We start from the raw sequence: 21,202 nt of genomic DNA, 5'->3' as shown, positions 1-21,202 counted from the left end.
ACTCAGTCTTTAAAATATAAGTAATGTTTGGGTGTCTTCTCTTTTAAACAGCACAACTGTTCTCAAGTTTATTTTTAAATGTAAATGTTCTTTTATAAATGCTGATGCCAAAAACAATCATTCAACAGTGTCATTTGGGACGACTCGCTTGTTACGTAAAGAAGTACACAGGGTGTTATTACAGTACATCTCAGCATCATCAAAATGTTGCAATGACTTCAAAACAGGTATCAAATATTTTATATATCAGTGTATATGCGTATAGTCTGTTTCTGGATGCATACGCTTTCTCTTCTCAGGAATATGTGAGGACACGTGTTGCACACAGAAGCCTCTGTACGGTGTCTGTGTAGAGATGGTGAGACTGCCGGACTCTGGCTTGGCCATCTGTGCTCATGTCCTGTCTGAGCAGGTGCAGAAAGGTGGAGTGGAACTCGCTGCCCTCGGCCAGCTCAGGAGAGAAGCTGTCGTCATGCTCCTTCATCTTCAGATGCTGGTTCCTCTGAGCACCCAGCAGGTAAAGAGACCACGCCGCCTCAGCCACAGGCCCTGCCTCCAACTGTTCACACGCCTACAGAGTCAAAAGGTTAAAGGTCAGAGGTACTGCCTGCTTACAAAGAACATCTATATAAAGTAGTTCATTAGTGCTTCAGTCGGTCTGTACGGTATGACGCACCTGAATAACAAGGTGCTCTTGTCCGCACTGCGTGTTCCAGCGGCTCCAGGAAAAAGCTACGGCTGAGGACATTAGAGCCATTTGTTCATACACTGTATGCTCTATTAAGGGGTCCTAGAAATGGAAAAAACATGGATAAAAATGTAAGTTGTTACGTCATGGGTTTCTATAACTGGTTTAGTTAACTGGAAAAAACCTCTATACTCTTAAATAAGGGTTCTGAAAGGAGGGTTAAACATCGATGCCACAGAATAACATTTTAATAACATAAAGAACCTATTTCCACTATGAAGAACCCTACTGTTTACTTTAAAATTAAAGGTTCTTCATGGAAATATCAATGCCAGTACAGAAACGGTTTTTGAGCGTGTACACTCTTAAAAATAAAGATTCTTTATTGGCATGGATGGTTCCAAGAAGAACATCCATGGAACCTTTCAAATGCAAAAAAGTTTCTTTATAGTCAAAGAAGGTTCTTTGGATTTTTTTCAAATGGTTCTTTTAAGAACTGTTCACTGAAAGGTTCTTTGAGGAAACAAAAATGGTTCTTCTATGGTTCATCACTGCAAAAACGTCCTTTTGGAACATTTATTTTTAAGAGTTTAAGGACATTCAGCTCCTTGGTTACCTTTGGGTTGATGCTGACGTACTTGTCTGAATACTCATTCACAAATATATTGATTCCAGCTCTCCGCATGGCCTTCTGCAGTTCTGAGGGGCTCATCCACTTCCCTAGAAGATGATCTAGGTTCTTTGTTTCCTCCATTTGCAGCATACACTGCTTACCCTGAGAAACAAAAAGCTAACGATCAGTACTGATGATGCACACAGACAGAAAATAATTTTTTATAGTCTTCAGTATGTATCTCAAACAGCCTGCCCATGAACTGATGGTATACTGTTACTGATAAATGAGATTTAGTCAAATACATGAAAAATTCCAATCAACATGCACAAACAGGCAAAATATCAGATTTTTGGGCAATGCAAAGGTTCTTCAGGTTGCAAAATGTCATGGTGTGACTCCCCCCATACTTCATGGTAATTATAAAGTGATTTATTTGTAATTGGCTTACCGATCTTTAATACATATAAACCTTAAATATATTTAAATATTGAAAATGCTGTTTAAGATACGTGACCTTGGACCACAAAACCAGCCATATACACTTTTGAAATTAAGATTTATACTTTATCTGAAATCTGAATATAAAGGCTTTTTATTGATATATGGTTCGTGAGGATAGGACATAATTTGGCCGAGATACAAAAAAAAAATCTGGAATCTGAGGGTGCAAAAAAAATCTAAATACTGAGATAATTGCCTTTAAAGTTGTCCAAATGAAGTTTTTTAGCAATGCATATTACTAATTAAACTTATTAAAAATTAAGTTTCGATATAGTTATGGTTATGGTTATTACACATTATCTTCATGGTACATTATCTTTACTTAATATCCTAATGATTTTTGGCATAAATGAAAAATCGATAATTTTGACCCATACAATGTATTTTTGGCTGTTGCTACAAATATACCAGTGCTACTTAAGATTGTGGTCCAGGGTCACATATGGACTGTCAAATATGTGTGTTTTTGGACAGGGCCTCTCTTGCCTTGACAGTGATGCTAACTTCAATAAGAGCTCCAGTGATTGTGAACACAGCTGAGTCTTGGCCTAGAGGCCTCAGTTCCCATGACTGGAAAGGCATATTAGCGTATGACTCCTGCAGTAATGTGAAGGCATAAAATGCATCCATCTTAAAGGAGATGCTGCGGGTCTCTGCGTCATAGGATGCCTCAGAAATGCAATCAGCCCGCCAGTGCTGACCTGCAGAAAGCGGTGTACAATAACAGGTTTGAGGTAAAATACTAACATATGAATATAACTGAGAGGCTGTAGCTGATGCTACATATGTGTGGTGTGATTTGTTCACCATTAGGATCCCAACGGGCCACGTGTGGATCCTCCAGAAACAATATTGAGTCTGGCAGAGCTACAGTGACCCCTACAGGATATGAGGCAACAGTGCTGCTGTGTTCATCTGGCCTCACTGAGGTAGAGCTCTGAACGCGAGACTGCTCTGTGGGATAGGGGAAGACTTGGAGACCAGTTTCTAACAGCTGTGAATGACAATTAATGCACATTATGCTTTATGATCTCTTGCAGACATCCGAGATTATGTCCAATGACGTACCTGTCTCATTTCCCAGCCCTTCACTATGTGAGACTGCGGTGGTAGATGGAACACATCAAAGTAGAAGACTCCGCCCAGGGGTGTAAACTGCTGCAGATCCACTATATGTACATCAGCACTGTCAATCACAGGTTCGGCTGGTGATGAGTTAAAACCATTCTGATCTAGAGAAAATTTGATAAAGTAATAAGTTATAAGAAGCTAGCCATTACAGTGATATTACTAGTCATGCACATGTCACTTGATATTCATTATATGTTTAACATAATCAATATTGAGCATTGTTGCTATTATTACCCAAAGCTATTAAAATAGTTTTCATTAATTTAAATAAAACATTCTATGAAATGCTTAGATAAATGCGTTCCTATTTAACTTGGAAATAAAATACTGATGTGATGAACACAGCTATTGAAATAGTTTACAGGTGGCGATGGATATACAGTTGAAGTCAAAAGTTTACATACACCTTAATTATTTTACCAAAATAAGAGGGATCATACAAAATGCATGTTATTTTTTATTTAGTACTGATCTGAATAAGATATTTCACATTGAAGACATTTACATATAGAAAAATAATAATTGAATTTATAAAAATGACCCTGTTCAAAAGTTTACATACACCTGATTCTTAATACTTGATTCTGTTTTTTTTTTTTTTTTGCTTGATGACAGTTGTTCATGAGTCTCTTTGTTCTGAACATTTAAACTGCCGACTGTTCTCCAGAAAAATCCTTCTGGTCCCACAAATTCTTTGGTTTTTCAGCATTTTTGTGTATTTGAACCCTTTCCAACAATGACTATGATTTTGAGATCCATCTTTTCACACTGAGGACAACTGAGGGACTCATATGCAACTGTTACAGAAGGTTCAAATGCGTACTGATGCTTCAGCAGGAAACACAATGTATTAAGAGCCAGGGGTGTAAACTTTTGAACAGAATGAAGATGTGTACATTTTTCTTATTTTGCCTAAATATTGTATTTTTTCATTTAGTACTGCCCTTCAGAAGCTACAGAAGATACATGTTTCCCAGAAGACAAAATAAATTTAAATTAACCCTGATCTTCAATTTCATGCTTTGTGTTTTCTTCTGGAGCATCAGTAAGTGTTTGAACCTTCTGTAATAGTTGCATATGAGTTGTCCTCAGTGTGAAAAGATGGACCTCAAAATCATATAGTCATTGTTGGAAAGGCTTCAAATACACAAAAATACTGAAAAATCACAGAATTTGTGGGACCTGAAGGATTTTTCTGAAGAACAGTTTAACTGTTCAGGACAAACATAGGGAAAAAAAACACAGTTGTGGATCATTCAGGTAACAACACAGTATTAAGAATCAAGTGTATGTAAACTTTTGAACAGGGTAATTTTTATAAATTCAACTATTTTTTCCTGTGGACTATATGTAAATGTATTTATGTGAATTAATCTTATTCAGCTCAATACTAAAAAAATAACTTGCATTTTGTAAGATCCCTCTTATTTTGGTAAAATTAACGTTTTTCAGATTCTGCAAGGTGTATGTAATCTTTTGACTTACTTGACTCAGCTGTACACTGTAACATCTTTCGTGGGTTTTATACTAATTTCAGACATCGTTTATGTTATGTTAAGTCATACAAGTCTTAATACCCAGGGTTTTCTTTAACATAAGAAAAAAGAAATAAGTCAGGAAGTGAAAAGATAAAAAGAAAGAACCAAACCAGCTTCTAATGCTGTTGTTATTCCCTCCGTCTGACTTTCTCCTTCCTCCTCCAGCTTGATTGAAGAGCTCTTTCTCCCCTCCTTAGCTGAGATCACACTCACAGCACTCTGGCACATGGACACACACTGATATTAACAGCAACAGAAACCACTTGAAAACAAGTACATACAGATGATCAAAGCCTCACTCACCCTCTTTCTGCTCTCTGATCTGACCGAACGACTGTCTTCCTCCACTGACTTTGAGCTTTCTAACTCATCCCCTCCAACCTCCTCCATCTTCTCATCCTGCACCGCTGCAGCGCTCTCAGTTGGTGGCGTGAGAAGAACGCTCTCCATCATGGATCTTCTTCTCTGGAGCTGTTCTCGCTCGCTGTGGTGGGACAGGTGATCGTATCTTGTGTGAAGAATCCGAACAGCAATGTCATGCACAGCAAGTGGCTTTGGCAACTCAAAGCCCAGACCTGCCTCTTCAAACCGGAAACCTTTAAACCTAGAATAAAACGAATTATCAAGTTTTTCCTTTATCCAACAATAGGGTCTAAAATTCATCTTGAAGACAGACTAACCTTGGGTTTTTGTTGAGATTTGCCCACAGGCAAAGAGTGATATTTTCAGCCTGGACTACAGTCTGCATGTTGCCAGTCTCAATGTCAGAATGAGAATTTGCAAACTGAATGGAAAGCAAAACACACACAAGTTGAAATAGAAGTGAGCTTCATAGGATGATCTCAGCATAGCTCTTACCTTCAGAAGGTCCTCAGTGGCCTGGTTGAGTTTCCATTGGATAAGACTCTGTAGACACAGGAGTGTTTCTCGATACTGCTGAGCAACACTGGGGTCGGGAGCTTCGCTCAAGAGAAAGTCTAGTTCGTTTGTCAACTGTCCAAGGCAAACGGGTACAGCGGGATGAGTTATTTGCCAATGTTTAAAACTGAAGGTATCTTGAACAGCAATAATAGTGATTATTGACTTTCCAGGATAATCTCAGTCATTAAAAACTGGCTTGGATAGACTCACCTGAAGAGCCAGAGCACCGTTCTCCAAGACCTGCTTGATTTGTGTTTCTGAGTCTTCTCTCCACAAACTGATGAAGGAGTTGATTTCTGGCTGCACCGATGGATCTGGACTGCCATCGCAACGCATGTAACGCTCCCACTAATAAAACCAGAGACCAGTTTATCTTCTAATGCACCTGAGATGTCTGAATAGAGCTACACTCTTAAAAATAAAGGTGCTTTAAAAGGTTGTTTCACAGTGATGCCATAGAAGAACCATTCTTGGTTCCACAAAGAACCATTCAGTCAAAGGTTCTTTTAAAGAACCATCTGTTCCTTACCTTTTTATAATCTGAAGAACCTTCTTTCGCCACAAAGAACCTTTTATTAAACAAAGGTTCCTCGTGTTAAAGGTTCTTTATGGAACCATTTAGACGAAAAAGGTTCTTCTATGGCATCGTGAAGCACCTTTATTTTTAAGAGTGTACAGTCGTGGCCAAAAGTTTTGAGAATGACACAAATATTAGTTTTCACAAAGTTTGCTGCTCAACTGCTTTTAGATCTTTGTTTCAGTTGATTTTGTGATGTGCTGAAATATAATTACAAGCACTTCATACGTTTCAAAGGCTTTTATCGACAATTACATGACATTTATGCAAAGAGTCAGTATTTGCAGTGTTGGCCCTTCTTTTTCAGGACCTCTGCAATTCGACTGGGCATGCTCTCAATCAACTTCTGGGCCAAATCCTGACTGATAGCAACCCATTCTTTCATAATCACTTCTTGGAGTTTGTCAGAATTAGTGGGTTTTTGTTTGTCCACCCGCCTCTTGAGGATTGACCAAGTTCTCAATGGGATTAAGATCTGGGGAGTTTCCAGGCGATGGACCCAAAATGTCAACGTTTTGGTCCCCGAGCCACTTAGTTATCACTTTTGCCTTATGGCACGGTGCTCCATCCTGCTGGAAAATGCATTGTTCTTCACCAAACTGTTGTTGGATTGTTGGAAGAAGTTGCTGTTGGAGGGTGTTTTGGTACCATTCTTTATTCATGGCTGTGTTTTTGGGCAAAATTGTGAGTGAGCCCACTCCCTTGGATGAGAAGCAACCCCTCACATGAATGGTCTCAGGATGCTTTACTGTTGGCATGACACAGGACTGATGGTAGCGCTCACCTTTTCTTCTCCGGACAAGCCTTTTTCCAGATGCCCCAAACAATCGGAAAGAGGCTTCATCGGAGAATACGACTTTGCCCCAGTCCTCAGCAGTCCATTCGCCATACTTTTTGCAGAAGATCAATCTGTCCCTGATGTTTTTTTTGGAGAGAAGTGGCTTCTTTGCTGCCCTTCTTGACACCAGGCCATCTTCCAAAAGTCTTGGCCTCACTGTGCGTGCAGATGCGCTCACACCTGCCTGCTGCTATTCCTGAGCAAGCTCTGCACTGGTGGCACTCCGATCCCGCAGCTGAATCCTCTTTAGGAGACGATCCTGGCGCTTGCTGGACTTTCTTGGACGCCCTGAAGCCTTCTTAACAGTGCAGTGGAAAGTTTTTTCGGGATTAAGTTAATTTTCATGGCAAAGAAGGACTATGCAATTCATCTGATCACTCTTCATAACATTCTGGAGTATATGCTAATTGCTATTATAAAAACTTAAGCAGCAACTTTTCCAATTTCCAATATTTATGTAATTCTCAAAACGTTTGGCCACGACTGTACATGAGTTTTGTACCTTAGCTTTGTCCTTGCATTCAGATTCCCACGCAGTGACTGCAGAGTGATTCTCATCTAGAATGTGCCGCAGTTCATTCAGCTCATCTTCTCTGCGCTCTCTGTCCTGTGGACATTGACAGACGTCAATCAATCACATTTAAACTTGTCATACGCAATCCATCAGTAAAGACAGCTGCATATGCACTAAATCCTGCGGGGAAATGTCTGCAACACGAAATGGAAAGTACATCAGACCTTCAACTCAAGTTGCTCTTGTTTCTCTTGTTCTATGCGCTCCCTCTCTAGCCGTTCAATCTCCTCACGCTCAGCAATGATACGAGCTTCTTCTACAGGACAGAAACACAGTGTACAGATTTAGTATCAATTAAAATGCATTTAAAATTAATTGAATTAATATTGCAGGCGTACCTTCCTCTCTCCGTCTTTGTTCATCTGCCTCTCTTTGCAGTCTCTCTTTTTCAGCCTTGCTGATGTTTCCTCCTTTCTTTTTCGCAGACTGGACCTAAATTGCAAATTATTTTTGTTTAAATCAAGATTTAAAAAATAATCATAATTAAAATTAAGTTTGAAGCTGTTCTACAAATATTTTACAAATTTATATATACACTGCCGTTCAAAAGTTTGGGATCAGTAAGATTTTTAATGTTTTTTAAAAAGCATATGCTCATCAAGGCTGTGTTTATTTGATCAAAAATACAGAAATTTAATATTATTATGATCTGAAATAATGTTTTTCTATTTTAATATACATTAAAATCTGATTTATTCCTGTGATCAAAGTTGAATTTTTAGCTTTCATTACTTAAGTCTTCAGTGTCACATGATCCTTTAAAAATCATTTTAATAGGCTGATTTATTATCATTTATTATTATTATCTACTTTTTTTGGAAAATCTAATTTTCTTTTCTTTTTAGGATGAATAAAAATGGAAAAAGAACAGCATTTATTTAAAATATAAATCTTTTCTAACAATATACACTACAGTTTAAAAGTTTGGGGCCAGTAAATTTTTCTTCTTTTTTTTTTTTTTTTTTTAAAGAAATTAATACTTTTATTCAACAAGGATGTGTTAAATTGATAAAAAGTGATAGCAAATACTTATATTGTTAGAAAAGGTTTATATTTTGAATAAATGCTGTTCTTAACTTTTGATTCATCAAAGAATCCTTAAAAAAAAGTATCACGTTCCAAAAAAATATTTCCAACATTGATAATTCTAATAATAAATCAGCATATTAGAATGATTTCTGAAGGATCAAAGGAATAAATTAGATGTTAAAGTATATTCAAATAAAAAACATTATTTTATATTGTAATAACATTTCACAATATTACTGTATTTTTCTGTATTATTGATAAAAAAAATACAGCCTTGATGAGCATAAAAGACTTTATTTTTTAAATAAGATTTTTAAAGAGATTTTACTTTTTTTTAACTAAAGCTGACCTACAAACATTTATAATTGTAATACAATTAAAGGTCATTTTAAGTTGAAAACTGTTTACAAACATATATCAAACAACATACCTTTCCATCCTTTGGTGGCTGTTAAAGACATAAAAATAAACTAATTAAGGAACAAACATTATTGAAAAAAGGGAAATAATAAACCAGACAAACACTGCTAACAAGTTACCAGGATGGTAAGTTAAGTTAAACATAACATAACATTCTGTCTCTTTCGCTTTACCTGCTTGTTTAATAAATATGAAGCCAGAAGTCATATAAAGAAGATTTATTGCATATATATGCATATGTTTGTAATTTCACTGACATTTGTCTTTAAAACATTGGTAAAACTTAACTCACCATGTTCACTAGCTCTCACGCAGTTGCAGGGCGTCCTGTCACTATGGAGACGACGCACGCAAGATAGAAAACAATCAGCGGGAAACGGTTATAGAAAACGTCCCCTAAGAAAATACGGTGATGAAATATCAAACAAGCATTAAAAGTGCTATCAGCGGCTTGATACCGTAGTCCAGTGGCGTTTTATTGATTTTGTAAGAAATAAGCTTGCATTAGAGGTTCAATATTGCCATCTCCTGGTCACGCTTAATAACCCAGTCTTTTTACACTAGATGGCGCCAAAGATAAATTCGTTTTTGTTTTTTGAGCACAAAGATTGTTTTAATGTTCACTCCATAGCATGTCATGCTACACTGTTTGCATATTGCTTTTCTTTATGATTAGTTAACTTAAAACATTTTTTCTCCGTGTTGAGACATTCCAAATGCAAACTGTAAACCGTGAAATCGTTTTAAAATGCAGCATTTAGTGTCTAAATTTAGCTACTTTTCTTTTCTACTTCACACTAGACTGTTATAGTAATGCTATTTATAAAAAGCCTGACACATTCCAGTCATAATAAAGTTTGCAGAGTTATAAAAGAATACCAGTTATGCCTATTTGTTAATGTAATATTAAACGAAATTCTCATTTTCTTTGCAGTTGCAGCTCAAGGTGATCTTATCTTCAGCTACTGCCCCATTGCAAAGTGAGTAAACCTTTGAGAAGTGATGTTATTAAAGTCATTGCCCTAAAATCATCTGCTGGTCAAAGGTAAGTTGCACTTATATGTGTAGGAGAGTCCTCGTCCGTCTTGAGGAAGGCTGGCAGAAGCCGCACATACAGCCTTTTGGGAACCTGTCCACACACCCAGGCTGTTCTTCCCTGCATTACGCTGCACAGGTCTGTCTTCGCCATCTGGAGTTTCATCTGTGTGCTTTTACACACCACATGTCTATCCAGACACCGAAACAGGAGCGTGACATTGTCTTGACAAATGCAGCCGCGTGTTACACAGACAGACAATAACATCATTACATTTGTTTGGATCGTTGATATTGTTTGTAAATATAATGTTGTGCCATATCTATCTATTAAAATTACTACTCATCCTCATGTTGTTTTAAACCTGTAAAACCTTTGTTCATCTTTAAAACACAACTTAAGATATTTTTGATGAAATTCAAGAGCTTTCTGACCCTGCATAGACAGCAAAGCATGTGAATGGAGGCGGAGACTGACACGGAACAGAAGAAATTGATAAGATGTTATTTTTGTTTTCTTTGTACACAAAGTATTCTCGTAGCTTCATAATATTACAGTTGAACCACTGATGAAATAGTCACATGGACTGTTTTAACAATGTCCTTACTACCTTTCTGGGCCTTGAACCTTTCAGTTGCGTTGCTGTCTATGCAGGGCCAAAAAGCTCTCGGATTTCATCAAAAATATCTTAATTTGTGTTGTGAAGATGAAGGTCGCACAAGTTTGTAACAACATGAGGGTGAGTAATTAATGAGACGATATACATTTTTTAAATAATAATTTTGAGCAAACTAACTAACAAACATTCAATTTTTTCCCCTTTGTAGTATCTACACTCTACGTGACGGAAACAGCTCGTGTCTCCTAACAGCCATAAGAGCTTGCAGATATTCACAGAAGGCACAGAAGTTGTCACATGCTCATTGACACACAGCATGGAGTGTATAAAAGCCCTAAATCAGGTAAGTTACGGGAGTATTTATAAAGCTAATCGAAAAAGGTGTTTTCTTGTCAAAACGAGAAAAAAAGCCATTTACCACTTGCTTGAACTTAGCTTGAGTTGAACAACAGCAAACTAGATATTGCTGGTTTAGGCTTGTGTGAGGCCAACCTCCCGCTTTATAATTCTCTGGTAGAGTCAGATCATTATGGAAGCTTTTATTTGCATCGCTACTGACATTTAGTCTGGATGGATGACTTTTTTTTCCTCTCCTTCATTATTACTGTTGTTAAGGGTGCAGGCGGCTTGCTGACAAGATCTAAACTCCTGTTTTTCAAGCAGCAGCTGGAGTGATCTGACCTCTGCACATCTTTGATATCACATTCAGCATTTGTGTGTGACCTGGAAGGGGTCATCTGATCATACCATCTTTCTCAAAGCCGTTGTTTAGAGTGACAGTGCAGGGCTAATGTGGGATTAATGGTTATCCGGAGAGAGGCAGTGAGCAGATAGGGCCAGACATTTCCCTTCAACTCTTTCATTATGCTCAGTTCGTAATTACACTAAACCTAATTATTGTCCCGGGCTTTTGTGATCTTCAAAGCCAAGATGTGACAAATAAAGCCGCTTGAGCGCAAGCAATGCAAAGAAAAAAAAACGCTTAATGAACAATAAAATCGACAAACCGCTCCAGAAAAAAAACGAGATTGGAGCCGATGTTAAATCTGTTGACATTTAATTTGCTGGCGAAACGGAAACACGCTTCCCTCTAAAAGACAACATTCGGGCACAAACAAATGTGCCGGCTATGAGGAGAGGAGAAGGATGAAAGATGGGTTTACTAACACGTCTCTTCGTCTCTCTTTCATGTTAATTAGAAATCGCATCCCTTTGTTTCCTTTTGCAGGCACTTATTTATTTTCCTATTCCATCCATTAGAACAAATTTGCAACATGAGACACAAATAATTGGATTTGTCTTCATGCCTGTCGTGGACGGGGGATGTTTTGTTTTTGTTTTTGGCTTTTTTTTTTTTAATTTCCTACCGTTGAGTTTGCAGATTTGCCTTTGGATGTTTTGTCGTTTTGCAGTCATGAAGAGAAGATTGCAAGGTTTCTACTTTATCATCAGCTCAGTGACAGTTTAGAGATACCCTATTTGTTTCATCCATTCCAAAGTTAGGTGTCATTTTTAAAAGGAGTATTTTATTCTAACCAAAGCTGTATTTATTTGATCCAAAATACAGTAAAACTGTGTGAAATATTACAGTTTAAAACAACAGTTTTTATTTTAATATATTTAAACGTTTAATTTATTCCTGTAATGGCAAAGCTGCATTTTCAGCAGCCATTATTCTAGTTTTCAGTGTCGCATGATCCTTCAGAAATCTTTTTTTTTTCAAGATTCTTTGATAGATAAGAACTTAAAACTAACAGCAACACTACAAGTCAAAAGTTTTTGAACAGTAAGATTTTTAATGTTTTTTTTTCTCTTCTGCTCAACAAGCCTGCGTTTATTTGATCCGAAGTACATCAAAAACAGCTAAGGTTTTAGATATTTTTACTATTTAAAATAACAGTTTTCTATTTGATATATTTAAAAATGTAAATTATTCCTGTGATTGCAAAGCTGAATTTTTAGCATAATTACTCCAATCACATGATCCTTCAGAAATCATTTTAATATTCTCATTTGCTGCTCAAAAAAAACAGTTTTTAGGTTTCTTTGATGAATAGAAAGTTCAGAAGAACAGCATTTATCTGAAATGGAAATCTTTTGAATGGTATGTTGTATAGTGTTAAATCTTTTTATTTCAGATAAATGCTGATCTTTGAATCTTTCTATTAATCAAAGAATCCCGAAAAAGATGTACTCAACTGTTTTAAATATTGATAATAATAATAACAATAAAAAATGTTTCTTGAAAAGTAAATCAGCATATTAGAATGGTTTCTGAAGGATCATGTGACACTGAAGACTGGAGTAAGGATGCTGAAAATGTAGCTTTGATCACAGGAATAAATTACATTTTAAAATAGAAAGCAGTTATTTTAAATAGTAAAAGTATTACTGCTTTCGCTGTATTTTGGAACAAATAAATGCAGGCTTGGTGAGCAGAGGAGACTTCTTTTAAAAAACATAAAAAAATCTTACAGTTCAAAAACTTTTGACTGGTAGTGTTGCTGTTCATCTTAAGTTCCTGTTCATCAAAGAATCTTGAAAAAAAAAAAAAAATCAGAAAATTGTTACTTAACAACTGTTTTCATCATTGATAATGATTTAAAAAAGTTTCTTACGCACCAAATCAGCATATCAGAATGATTTCGGAAGGATAATGTGACACTGAAAACTGGAATAATGGTTGCTGAAAATGCATCCATTACAGGAATAAATTAAATGTTAAAATATATTAAAATAAAAACTGATAGACTGGTGGTATATGGTCTGTATAAGACAAATAGCTCCATAAAATCCATACAACATCATTAAGTTCTCTAAAGTCATGTGATGGCGCTTCATGAAGAACTCATTATTCACTAAAAATACTCCTCTGCGCCTCTAAAATTCCTTTGTTATGCATTTTTGGACATTGCAGAGAAAAGAGCACCCTGGGACAATCTGCTAAACTTCTCTTTTCACGTTCCAGGGAGGAAAGAAATACAGACTTGGAACAACATGTAAGGTGAGTATAAGATGTCATTTATGATTGAACTATCCATTTAAGTTTTGTTATGCTTTACTTTCCAGCTTATAACATTCTAAAGCTTCTTGTAGAAAACGTGCATGTATGCTGAAGGGGGTGCGAGAGCACATAGGAATGAGGGAGAGGAGTGCTGGGACTGTGTATTGTGATGATATATGAGAGGGTTTGTTGGAGAGCGTCTCTTAGAGTTTAGAAGCTGCAGGGCTGAAGCTGAGCTCCACTCGCTCACACTTACTTCCTGCTCCGCTGTCCTATGAACACACTTTACACACATTCATCATTATAACATGCCCTACTTACTTTAGACATCATTAATTCATTCATGCCTCTCTTCCAAACACACGCACACACATACACACGTAGGATCCCAGGAAGGAAGAGAAGCACACCTCCTCTTACTTAAATTTCCACAGACAAAGGAGTTCTCTTGGCACGCTCGAGGAGAGAACGTGAACTAGAATTGGTGTGAACAACCCGCTTTTGGACTCGGATCAGGTGTGACTGAGTGACAAAGTGTCGGTGTGCTCACCAGCGCAGGTGATGGAGTCGGCTGCCAGCTCGCTGTGTGAGTGTGAAGCCACTGAAGGCTCTGGAAACGAGTCAAACTCATCAGCATAATAGATCAGATTAAAGCTGCAAACGCTTGACAGCGCCAAGCCAGCGGGCACTCGCCGTCTAAACGTTCCTGTAAATCTCGGCTTAAACAATGTAACATGGAAAGCATCCAGAAACTTGAGATTTGTTGTTATGCTCACTCCTTTCGGGCATCGGACGTCAGAATGCTTGTTGTCTTTATCTACAGTGGCTTTAAAACGTCTTTGGACACTTAAGTCGCATAAAAAAAAATGTGTGGAATTTTAATAAAGTCACAGTTTCAAATGACAGAACTATAGATATCATGTTCAAAATGGCACCTAAAATAAAATGAGAAATTAGTCATATTGTGAGAGATATACAGTTGAAGTGAAAAGTTTACATACACCTTGCAGAATCTGCAAAATGTTCATTTATTTGACCAAAATAAGAGGGATCATACAAAAAGCATGTTATTTTTTTATTCACTACTGACCTGAATAAGATATTTCAGATTAAAAAAAAACAATTACATATAGCCCACAAGAGAAAATAATAGTTGAATTTATTAAAATGACCCCATTCAAAAGTTTACATACACTTGATTCTTAATACTGTGTTGTTAACTGAATGATCCACAGCTGTGTTTTTTTATTTATTTTTTTGGTAACACTTTACAATAAGGTTCATTAGTTAACATTACTTAACCACATTAGTTAACATGAACTAATAATGAACTGCACTTATACAGCATTTATTAATCTTTGTTAATGTTAATTTCAACATTTACTAATACATTATTAAAATTTTGTTAACATTAGTTAATGGAGTGTGAACTAACATGAACAAACAATGAACAACTGTATTTCTGTTAACTAATGTTAATAAAGATTAGTAAATACAGTAACAAATGTATTGCTCATGGTTAGTTCATGTTAGTTAATACACTAACTAATGTTTAACTAATGAACCTTATTGTAAAGTGTTACCATTTTTTTTTATAGTTGTTCATGAGTCCCTTGTATGTCCTGAACAGTTAAACCGCCCTCTGTTCTTCAGAAAATGTAAGAATCAAGCTTATGTAAACTTTAGAATGGGGTAATTTTTATAAATTCAACTATTATTTTCTCTTGTGGACTTTATGTAAATGTATTTTATGTGAAATGTCTTATTCAGGTCAGTACTAAATGAAAATACTGCAAGGTGTATGTAAACTTTTGACTTTAACTGTAAAAGTCGAATAGACAACTGCAAAATATAAAGTCTCAGTTATGTAGTTGTGAGATATCAAGTCAAAATCGGGAGATATAATGTTATAAAAAGCAATAATGTCACAAATTTAAACAGAAAACAGCTTCCATCTGCCTTAACACTAGAAAATCATCTCAACAAAGTTATTTCAGAGAAAAGTTTTAGTGTCCATTGATTAGCAGATCCTTCTTGGTTTGATAATTTGCTATTTTATGCAATTTCATTTAGATATTTCACTTTCTAGAGTCTTTGTAATACAGATTTTGTATGCTTGTGTTGTCTCTTGCTCAGTGGCTGTGCCAAGGTCTCTAGAAAAAACATATTTCTTGGTAAAGGTGCGACAATCATAAGCCTCGACTTGATGCCCCTTTGTTCTCATCCTTTCCAGTTGATGACCTCTGTTCTACTTTAAAGAGTTTGGATAAATCTGAAATGGATCCTTCATTGGCTGTGCTCCGAAACTTTGGTCTCTGTAGGGTGGGGGTCTGGATCTTTGTGCCCTCGCTGAGGCCAGGCTAGTTTGGCTTCATCTCCCTTAGCGCTGCAGCTGTCTACTGACTGACCTGGTATCCTGCCCAAACAACCTCTCTTTCTCTACTGTGTCCCACACACAGAGACAAATCCATATCCCTTTCTCAAGCTTTCTTTTTCTGTAAGCAGTGGTGTGCTTTTGCCAGGAAATGTATGTTTATTATTTAATTATTGAGATGCTTTCATCAAAATTGACTTGTATGTGATGGTAATGAAAGCAGAAGCAATTCATCCAAAGTAGAACACAATATAAATAGTTATACCATATCACATTTCTCTAATACGTGAGTAGTACAATGCTAAAGCAGAAGTTGACATGCAGAAAAAGCTCTCAGAAGAGGTTTTTAATAATTTCTGTTTTAGTTTTCTAGTGATTCCTGTATTGATTTTTTTAGCACTCCAGCTAAAATGGCTTTAAGTCAGTTATTTCTATCTTTTGCTGTAGTGTGTCAGTAGGAAATATCAGCTTACATTGTCAAACATTCATTTTGCCAATAATTGCAATAATCCAGTGAGGTTTTTGTTTGCACAAGGAGTCTGACAGCAGCCTGTTCTCCACACAGAGATCTGATGTTCACACAGTTAATAGAAGTTAATAGATAAAGAAAACATATGGATGACATTATTTTGACAGCATCCTCATTTTACAGCATTGTTACACAAGTGCCTAAAACTTTTAACAGTACTGTAGCTTTACAGGTTGGTTTCTTGAAACATCTTGGAGATGTTGCCACAGTTCTTTTGGATTTAGTCTGTCTCAGTTTGTTCTGTTTCTTCATGTCATTCCAGACAGACTATTTGAGGATGAGATCAGATCTCTATGTGGAGCACTGGTTGTTGTCAGTCTCCTTGTGCAAACAAAAATCTCACTGGATTATTACAATTAATGGCAAAATGAATGTTTGGAAATGTAAACTGATATTTTCTACTAACACACTACAGCAAAAGATAAAAATAACTGACTTAAAGACATTTTTTAGCTGGTGAAAATACTAGTGGTCTAATAATTTTGGCCACCACTTGGAGAAAAGAAATGAAATTCAATTGATATTTAATTGTAATAGTAAATTTAAAACAATTCTTGCAAACGTGTTTACATAGACATTTTAATAACATTCTACAGTCCATCTACAGTGGCATAAATTAACTACAGTATATACTGTGTTTTATGTGTATACTTATTACTAACAGATTAAAAAAAATATGGTAACATTTTATTGATCCATTTATTTTTATAAAATACTACTGACAAAACCAGTATTATTTTAGATTTATTAGTGCTCATTAAGCTTTTATTTTAGATTTTTAGATTTTACCTTTTGCCATTTTTATTAGTTTTTTTTTTATATTTAGCTTTAATTTATTTTTATAGTTAGTTGGCAATGCACCATGTCTAATTTTCATTTCTTAAATTTACATTGCTAATCTAATATATATGTTTATTTATTTTGTTCCAGCTTCATTTCAATTAACAAAAACAGCAGCACTTATGTGAACAACCAATCAGTAACTACACAAGTTTAAATCTGAGCTGTTTGATTCACTAAAATGAGCTGCTCATAAGTGTCATTAGTTTGAGAATTGAACATCTTCAGTTGCACTGTTATTGAATAGTATACCAAAAACATTGTACATGTATTTTAGTATTTCGTCCACAGGCACGGTCAAGAGCAATTAATGAAACCAAAGTTATTTGTTTCCAGTACTTCTTTTTAAAGGTACTTGATTCTTGCTTCTTGATCCCCAACCCCTTTTGACCGATTGAAGATGTGCTTTGTGAAATTAGCTTGACTCAGCTAAACCTTTCAAATCGTCTTTCTCGCTTTCTCACACTCCCTTTATTTACCCCTCATCATCTGAAGTAGCACACAGTCAATCAAGTCCTTAATATTGTCGCTCCTTTCCCTCAAAGACACATTTTCAGCCTTCTCTCTTCTTCCACGGACCCTCTACTTCCCTGAGAGGGTGTGTTACTCTGTCTTACCCGCTGGTGCTAGGCCTGAGGACAGCCGTCATCACTTTAACCCCTGATTCCATGCCCGGGGGGGAGATCAGACAGTTTCTGTGGCCTCCCACCTCGTATGCTCCGGCCCTGTGGAGAAAGGCACTCAGCCAGCCTTGCCAGCACATCTTGATTTGGAGCGCCTTAAGAGAATGTTTTAATTGTCACTTCTCATTTAGGGGGAGAGTGACATCTCAGGGCGGACAGGCGGGAAAAAGGCAGGCCGCAGTAATCAGAGGCGATGAAGACGGCTTACACGCCGCAGTAATCGCACACACACACACACACACACACACACACACACACACACGCGCTTGTACGCCCATATACACATACAGTCCCCAGGAAGCTGTTTGCGATGAGCTGTTCCTGCTTTTGGCTCCAAGCACCAGGAGGTTCTCCGCTCTGCTAGGCCATGATCTGATTTGACAAGCACGCTGCTGTCATCTCAAGTTTGTCCGATTTGAAATTCTAATTAATGAACTTGCAGCCACTTTTGCGTTGTTTTCTTTTGCATCTGTTCCCCCCACACCCTTCAAGTTGCTGTTTATTTCCCTTTGCAGGATTTGTCTTCTATTTGTCTTTTCCTCATCCTTCTAAGTCTCCTTTGTTCTCTCGACTAATTGACTCCTGAGCTCCGGCGTGTTTGAGCATGTGACCGTTCCCGCCACATCGTTGATGTTATCGGGAACAGCAGAAGGAGGGTCACGCTCTTGTAATTAAACCTTGCATAAGCCAAAGCGTAATGACTTGAGATCGCTGAAGTTGATGGTTTGGAGAAGAGCGAGTCAGCACTGAAGATTTGATCATTTAATAATAGTTCCCTCAACACTTTGTGGCCTCATTTTGATTATTCGGGAGGCGCAAGAGCCTGTAAATGACCATGATTTGAGCTTGCGACCTTCTTTCTTTATTGGAAAGCAAATTAGATATTTCAGAAAAATCTTCACACAGTTTTCCTGACAAAAACAGTTTGGCTACAGTCATAAAATGCCAAACGGCACCATAAAATTAGTCCTTCAGGTCTCACAAATTCTTAGTTTTTTAGCATTTTTGTGTATTTGAACCCTTTCCAGCAATGACTGTATGATTTTGAGATCCATCTTTTCACACTGAGGACAACTGAGGGACTCATATGCAACTATTACAGAAGGTTTAAATACTCACTGATGCTACTGATGCTCCAGAAGGAAAAACAATGCATTAAAAGCTAGAGGTGTAAACTTTTGAACAGATTGAAGATTTCCCTAAATATCTTCCAAGACTTCTTACAAAGTAGCTTTGTGTGAGAAACAGACTTAACATATTATTGACAGATAATCTTCATTTCCAGTGAGCTGTTAACTCAAGAATTGGTGAATTGGATTTGGTGAGTTGAACTCATATTAACGAGTCGTTCTATATGTGATCCAGATCATCCTGTTTATTATAAACTGACTCATCTCATTGACTCATCTGGTTTTCAGCTTCAACTCACTGACTTTTGAGCTAGAATCTTCTCATCACACGTAAGTAAATTGTAACAAGCACATTTTTATTTTGAACTATTTCTATAACCTTGTCAAATTAGGTGATATGTTCCTGTCACCACCAGCAGGTGGCGGTAGTGCTCTTGCTGGCGCTCTTCAGGTCACTTGTGCGCCATCTGTCACAGCACGCCTCATTCTTCATATTTCCATCTCTGAGCTTTTTGGGTCTCTGCCAGTCAGAGTGAAAATGGATGTAGAACTAATCTATTTCCACGGACATCTTAATCCCCTAATACAGTGATGGAATCATTAAATCGCAAATCATCATCATCTCCTGCCTTTCCCCTCCACTGTTGCGTTAAATGTTTAAATAACAGGGTTTGATGAAGAGCGGCTTTGGGCCCTTGACGCTTTTTTGTGCCGCGTTGTTGTGACATTAGATCTGCGTTTATCCGCTCTTCTCTCACATTATCTGCCTCTGCTGAAGTTTTAGCCCATTTTTTCACATTCAAAGGCTTAACACGGCCTTGCGGTAATGTAGGGAAAGAATCACGCCTCACTCATTTTCCATAAACTCTTGTCAGGGACAGCAACTTAACGTCTCCTGTCACATTTAAGGTTTTTTTTTCCACCCTTTCGCTGTTTTCCTCCGTCCATACACAAAATTACCTTGAATATTTTTTGGATTGCAGATCAGAAATTGGTCTGAAAGCATCCGTCAGTGCTGCTTGGCTACTTGGAAGTGTTTACAAACATAAAAATTCACCATCGCAACTTGTTCCTTGGGTTTTCTAAACCACTCAAGCCACCCACACTGGTACCATAATTACATTTACGTCATTACAAAGGTCTTTTCTCTTAAACATACTGTATAGAGATTTTCCAATACCCTCCCGACGCGTATTTGCAGCTGGAAAGTAGTGTCTTGAAACAGTAGGGCTCCTTATGGGGCGTTGAGACCTCAGTCTGTGACCCGCATGACACTTTAATATCAGGCCCCGTTGCTCGATTGCTAACAGATGACTTGGTTGCGGCTCTGCATCTCTGGCCCTTCCTGAGAGTCTAGCGGTTTCACCGTCTTCCCAATCACCTCCATCAACAGGGGCCTTGTCTGAACACGGGGGGCCCGATTCGGTTCAGGAGCAGAAGAGAGAAAGGGGGGCCTCTGCCTGGCTGAACGAATGAGAGAGAAGTCTCACTGGTGAGTAAGTCTCTTTGGGGCTTTGGATGTGGCCAATTTTGCTGCAGGTGGGTGTGTAAGCGGCAGGCGTGTGTGTCGGTCTCTGTCTTTTTGTGTGACTCAGACTGGCCATCTCTGTGCCAGCTCAGCCATCCAGCAAACCATCGCTATGTCAGTCAAGGAGCCATGGGGCATTTCAACCAGCGGGCATTATTGCGCGCCAGGACATGCCAGCGCAGAAGCAAGATCCCATTCTCTCGCTGTGCAGAAGAGCTAATGACCATACTGCTTGCAAGCGCTAATTGCTAATGCTAAGGACTAGAGCTGCACGTAATGCTGAATTATACAGTTGAACAAATGCACATTGTCTATTGTGGTGAACCATTCAGACATGTTTGTTTTTGGAGGGAAATGAGAGAATAAGAAGCTCAGTTTCACATTACGGCGATTTATTGCCTGGCCAGCCACAGAGGGAGCAGTCAGTAGTTTTCTCTCTTGATTTTCAGTGCAGTTCACCTGATAACAAACTGACTCAGAGCTACCAGGGTCCACAGTTAAAGCTTGCAAAGTGCCAATGCACATAAAAAATGGGCTTTGGCGAAAAATATATCATTTGCCCCAGTGAAAAAAACTTTAAAAGGAACTGCAACACAGTGGTTGTGTCCGAAAGCTCTAAAATGCTG

General features: G+C 37.5%; 1 protein-coding gene across 1 annotated transcript; it reads right to left on the bottom strand.

Annotated features, from left to right (window-relative positions):
* Nucleotides 1-221: 221 nt before the first annotated feature.
* On the bottom strand, nt 222-20,652 carry dnai7 (dynein axonemal intermediate chain 7). Its single transcript, XM_073837770.1, has 16 exons — nt 20,539-20,652; nt 8,844-8,861; nt 7,723-7,810; nt 7,549-7,640; nt 7,313-7,417; nt 5,606-5,743; nt 5,333-5,467; nt 5,155-5,258; nt 4,778-5,078; nt 4,585-4,693; nt 2,874-3,037; nt 2,613-2,799; nt 2,292-2,506; nt 1,305-1,463; nt 677-790; nt 222-571 (listed from the first exon to the last, which is right to left on the bottom strand). Exons 1-16 carry the CDS (start codon nt 20,650-20,652, stop codon nt 296-298), a joined length of 2,319 nt encoding a protein of 772 aa, XP_073693871.1. The 3' UTR covers nt 222-295.
* Nucleotides 20,653-21,202: the final 550 nt, after the last annotated feature.

Source organism: Garra rufa, chromosome 4, assembly GCF_049309525.1.
Source record: "Garra rufa chromosome 4, GarRuf1.0, whole genome shotgun sequence".
In the NCBI taxonomy this organism is placed as follows: Eukaryota; Metazoa; Chordata; class Actinopteri; order Cypriniformes; family Cyprinidae; genus Garra; species Garra rufa.
Note: the sequence above shows the minus strand (reverse complement) of the source record. Positions and strands in the feature narration are given on the sequence as shown.

Bases quoted from the DNA above. Each gene is read 5' to 3' on its own strand.
- dnai7 (XM_073837770.1), bottom strand. From the start codon at position 20,652: ATGGCCAGTCTGAGTCACACAAAAAGACAGAGACCGACACACACGCCT. The intron at 7,641-7,722 runs GTACGCCTGCAA...TCTGTCCTGTAG, and splicing joins ACAAAGACGGAGAGAGGAAG to AAGAAGCTCGTATCATTGCT. The intron at 3,038-4,584 runs GTTTGGTTCTTT...AATTTTCTCTAG, and splicing joins AACAACAGCATTAGAAGCTG to ATCAGAATGGTTTTAACTCA.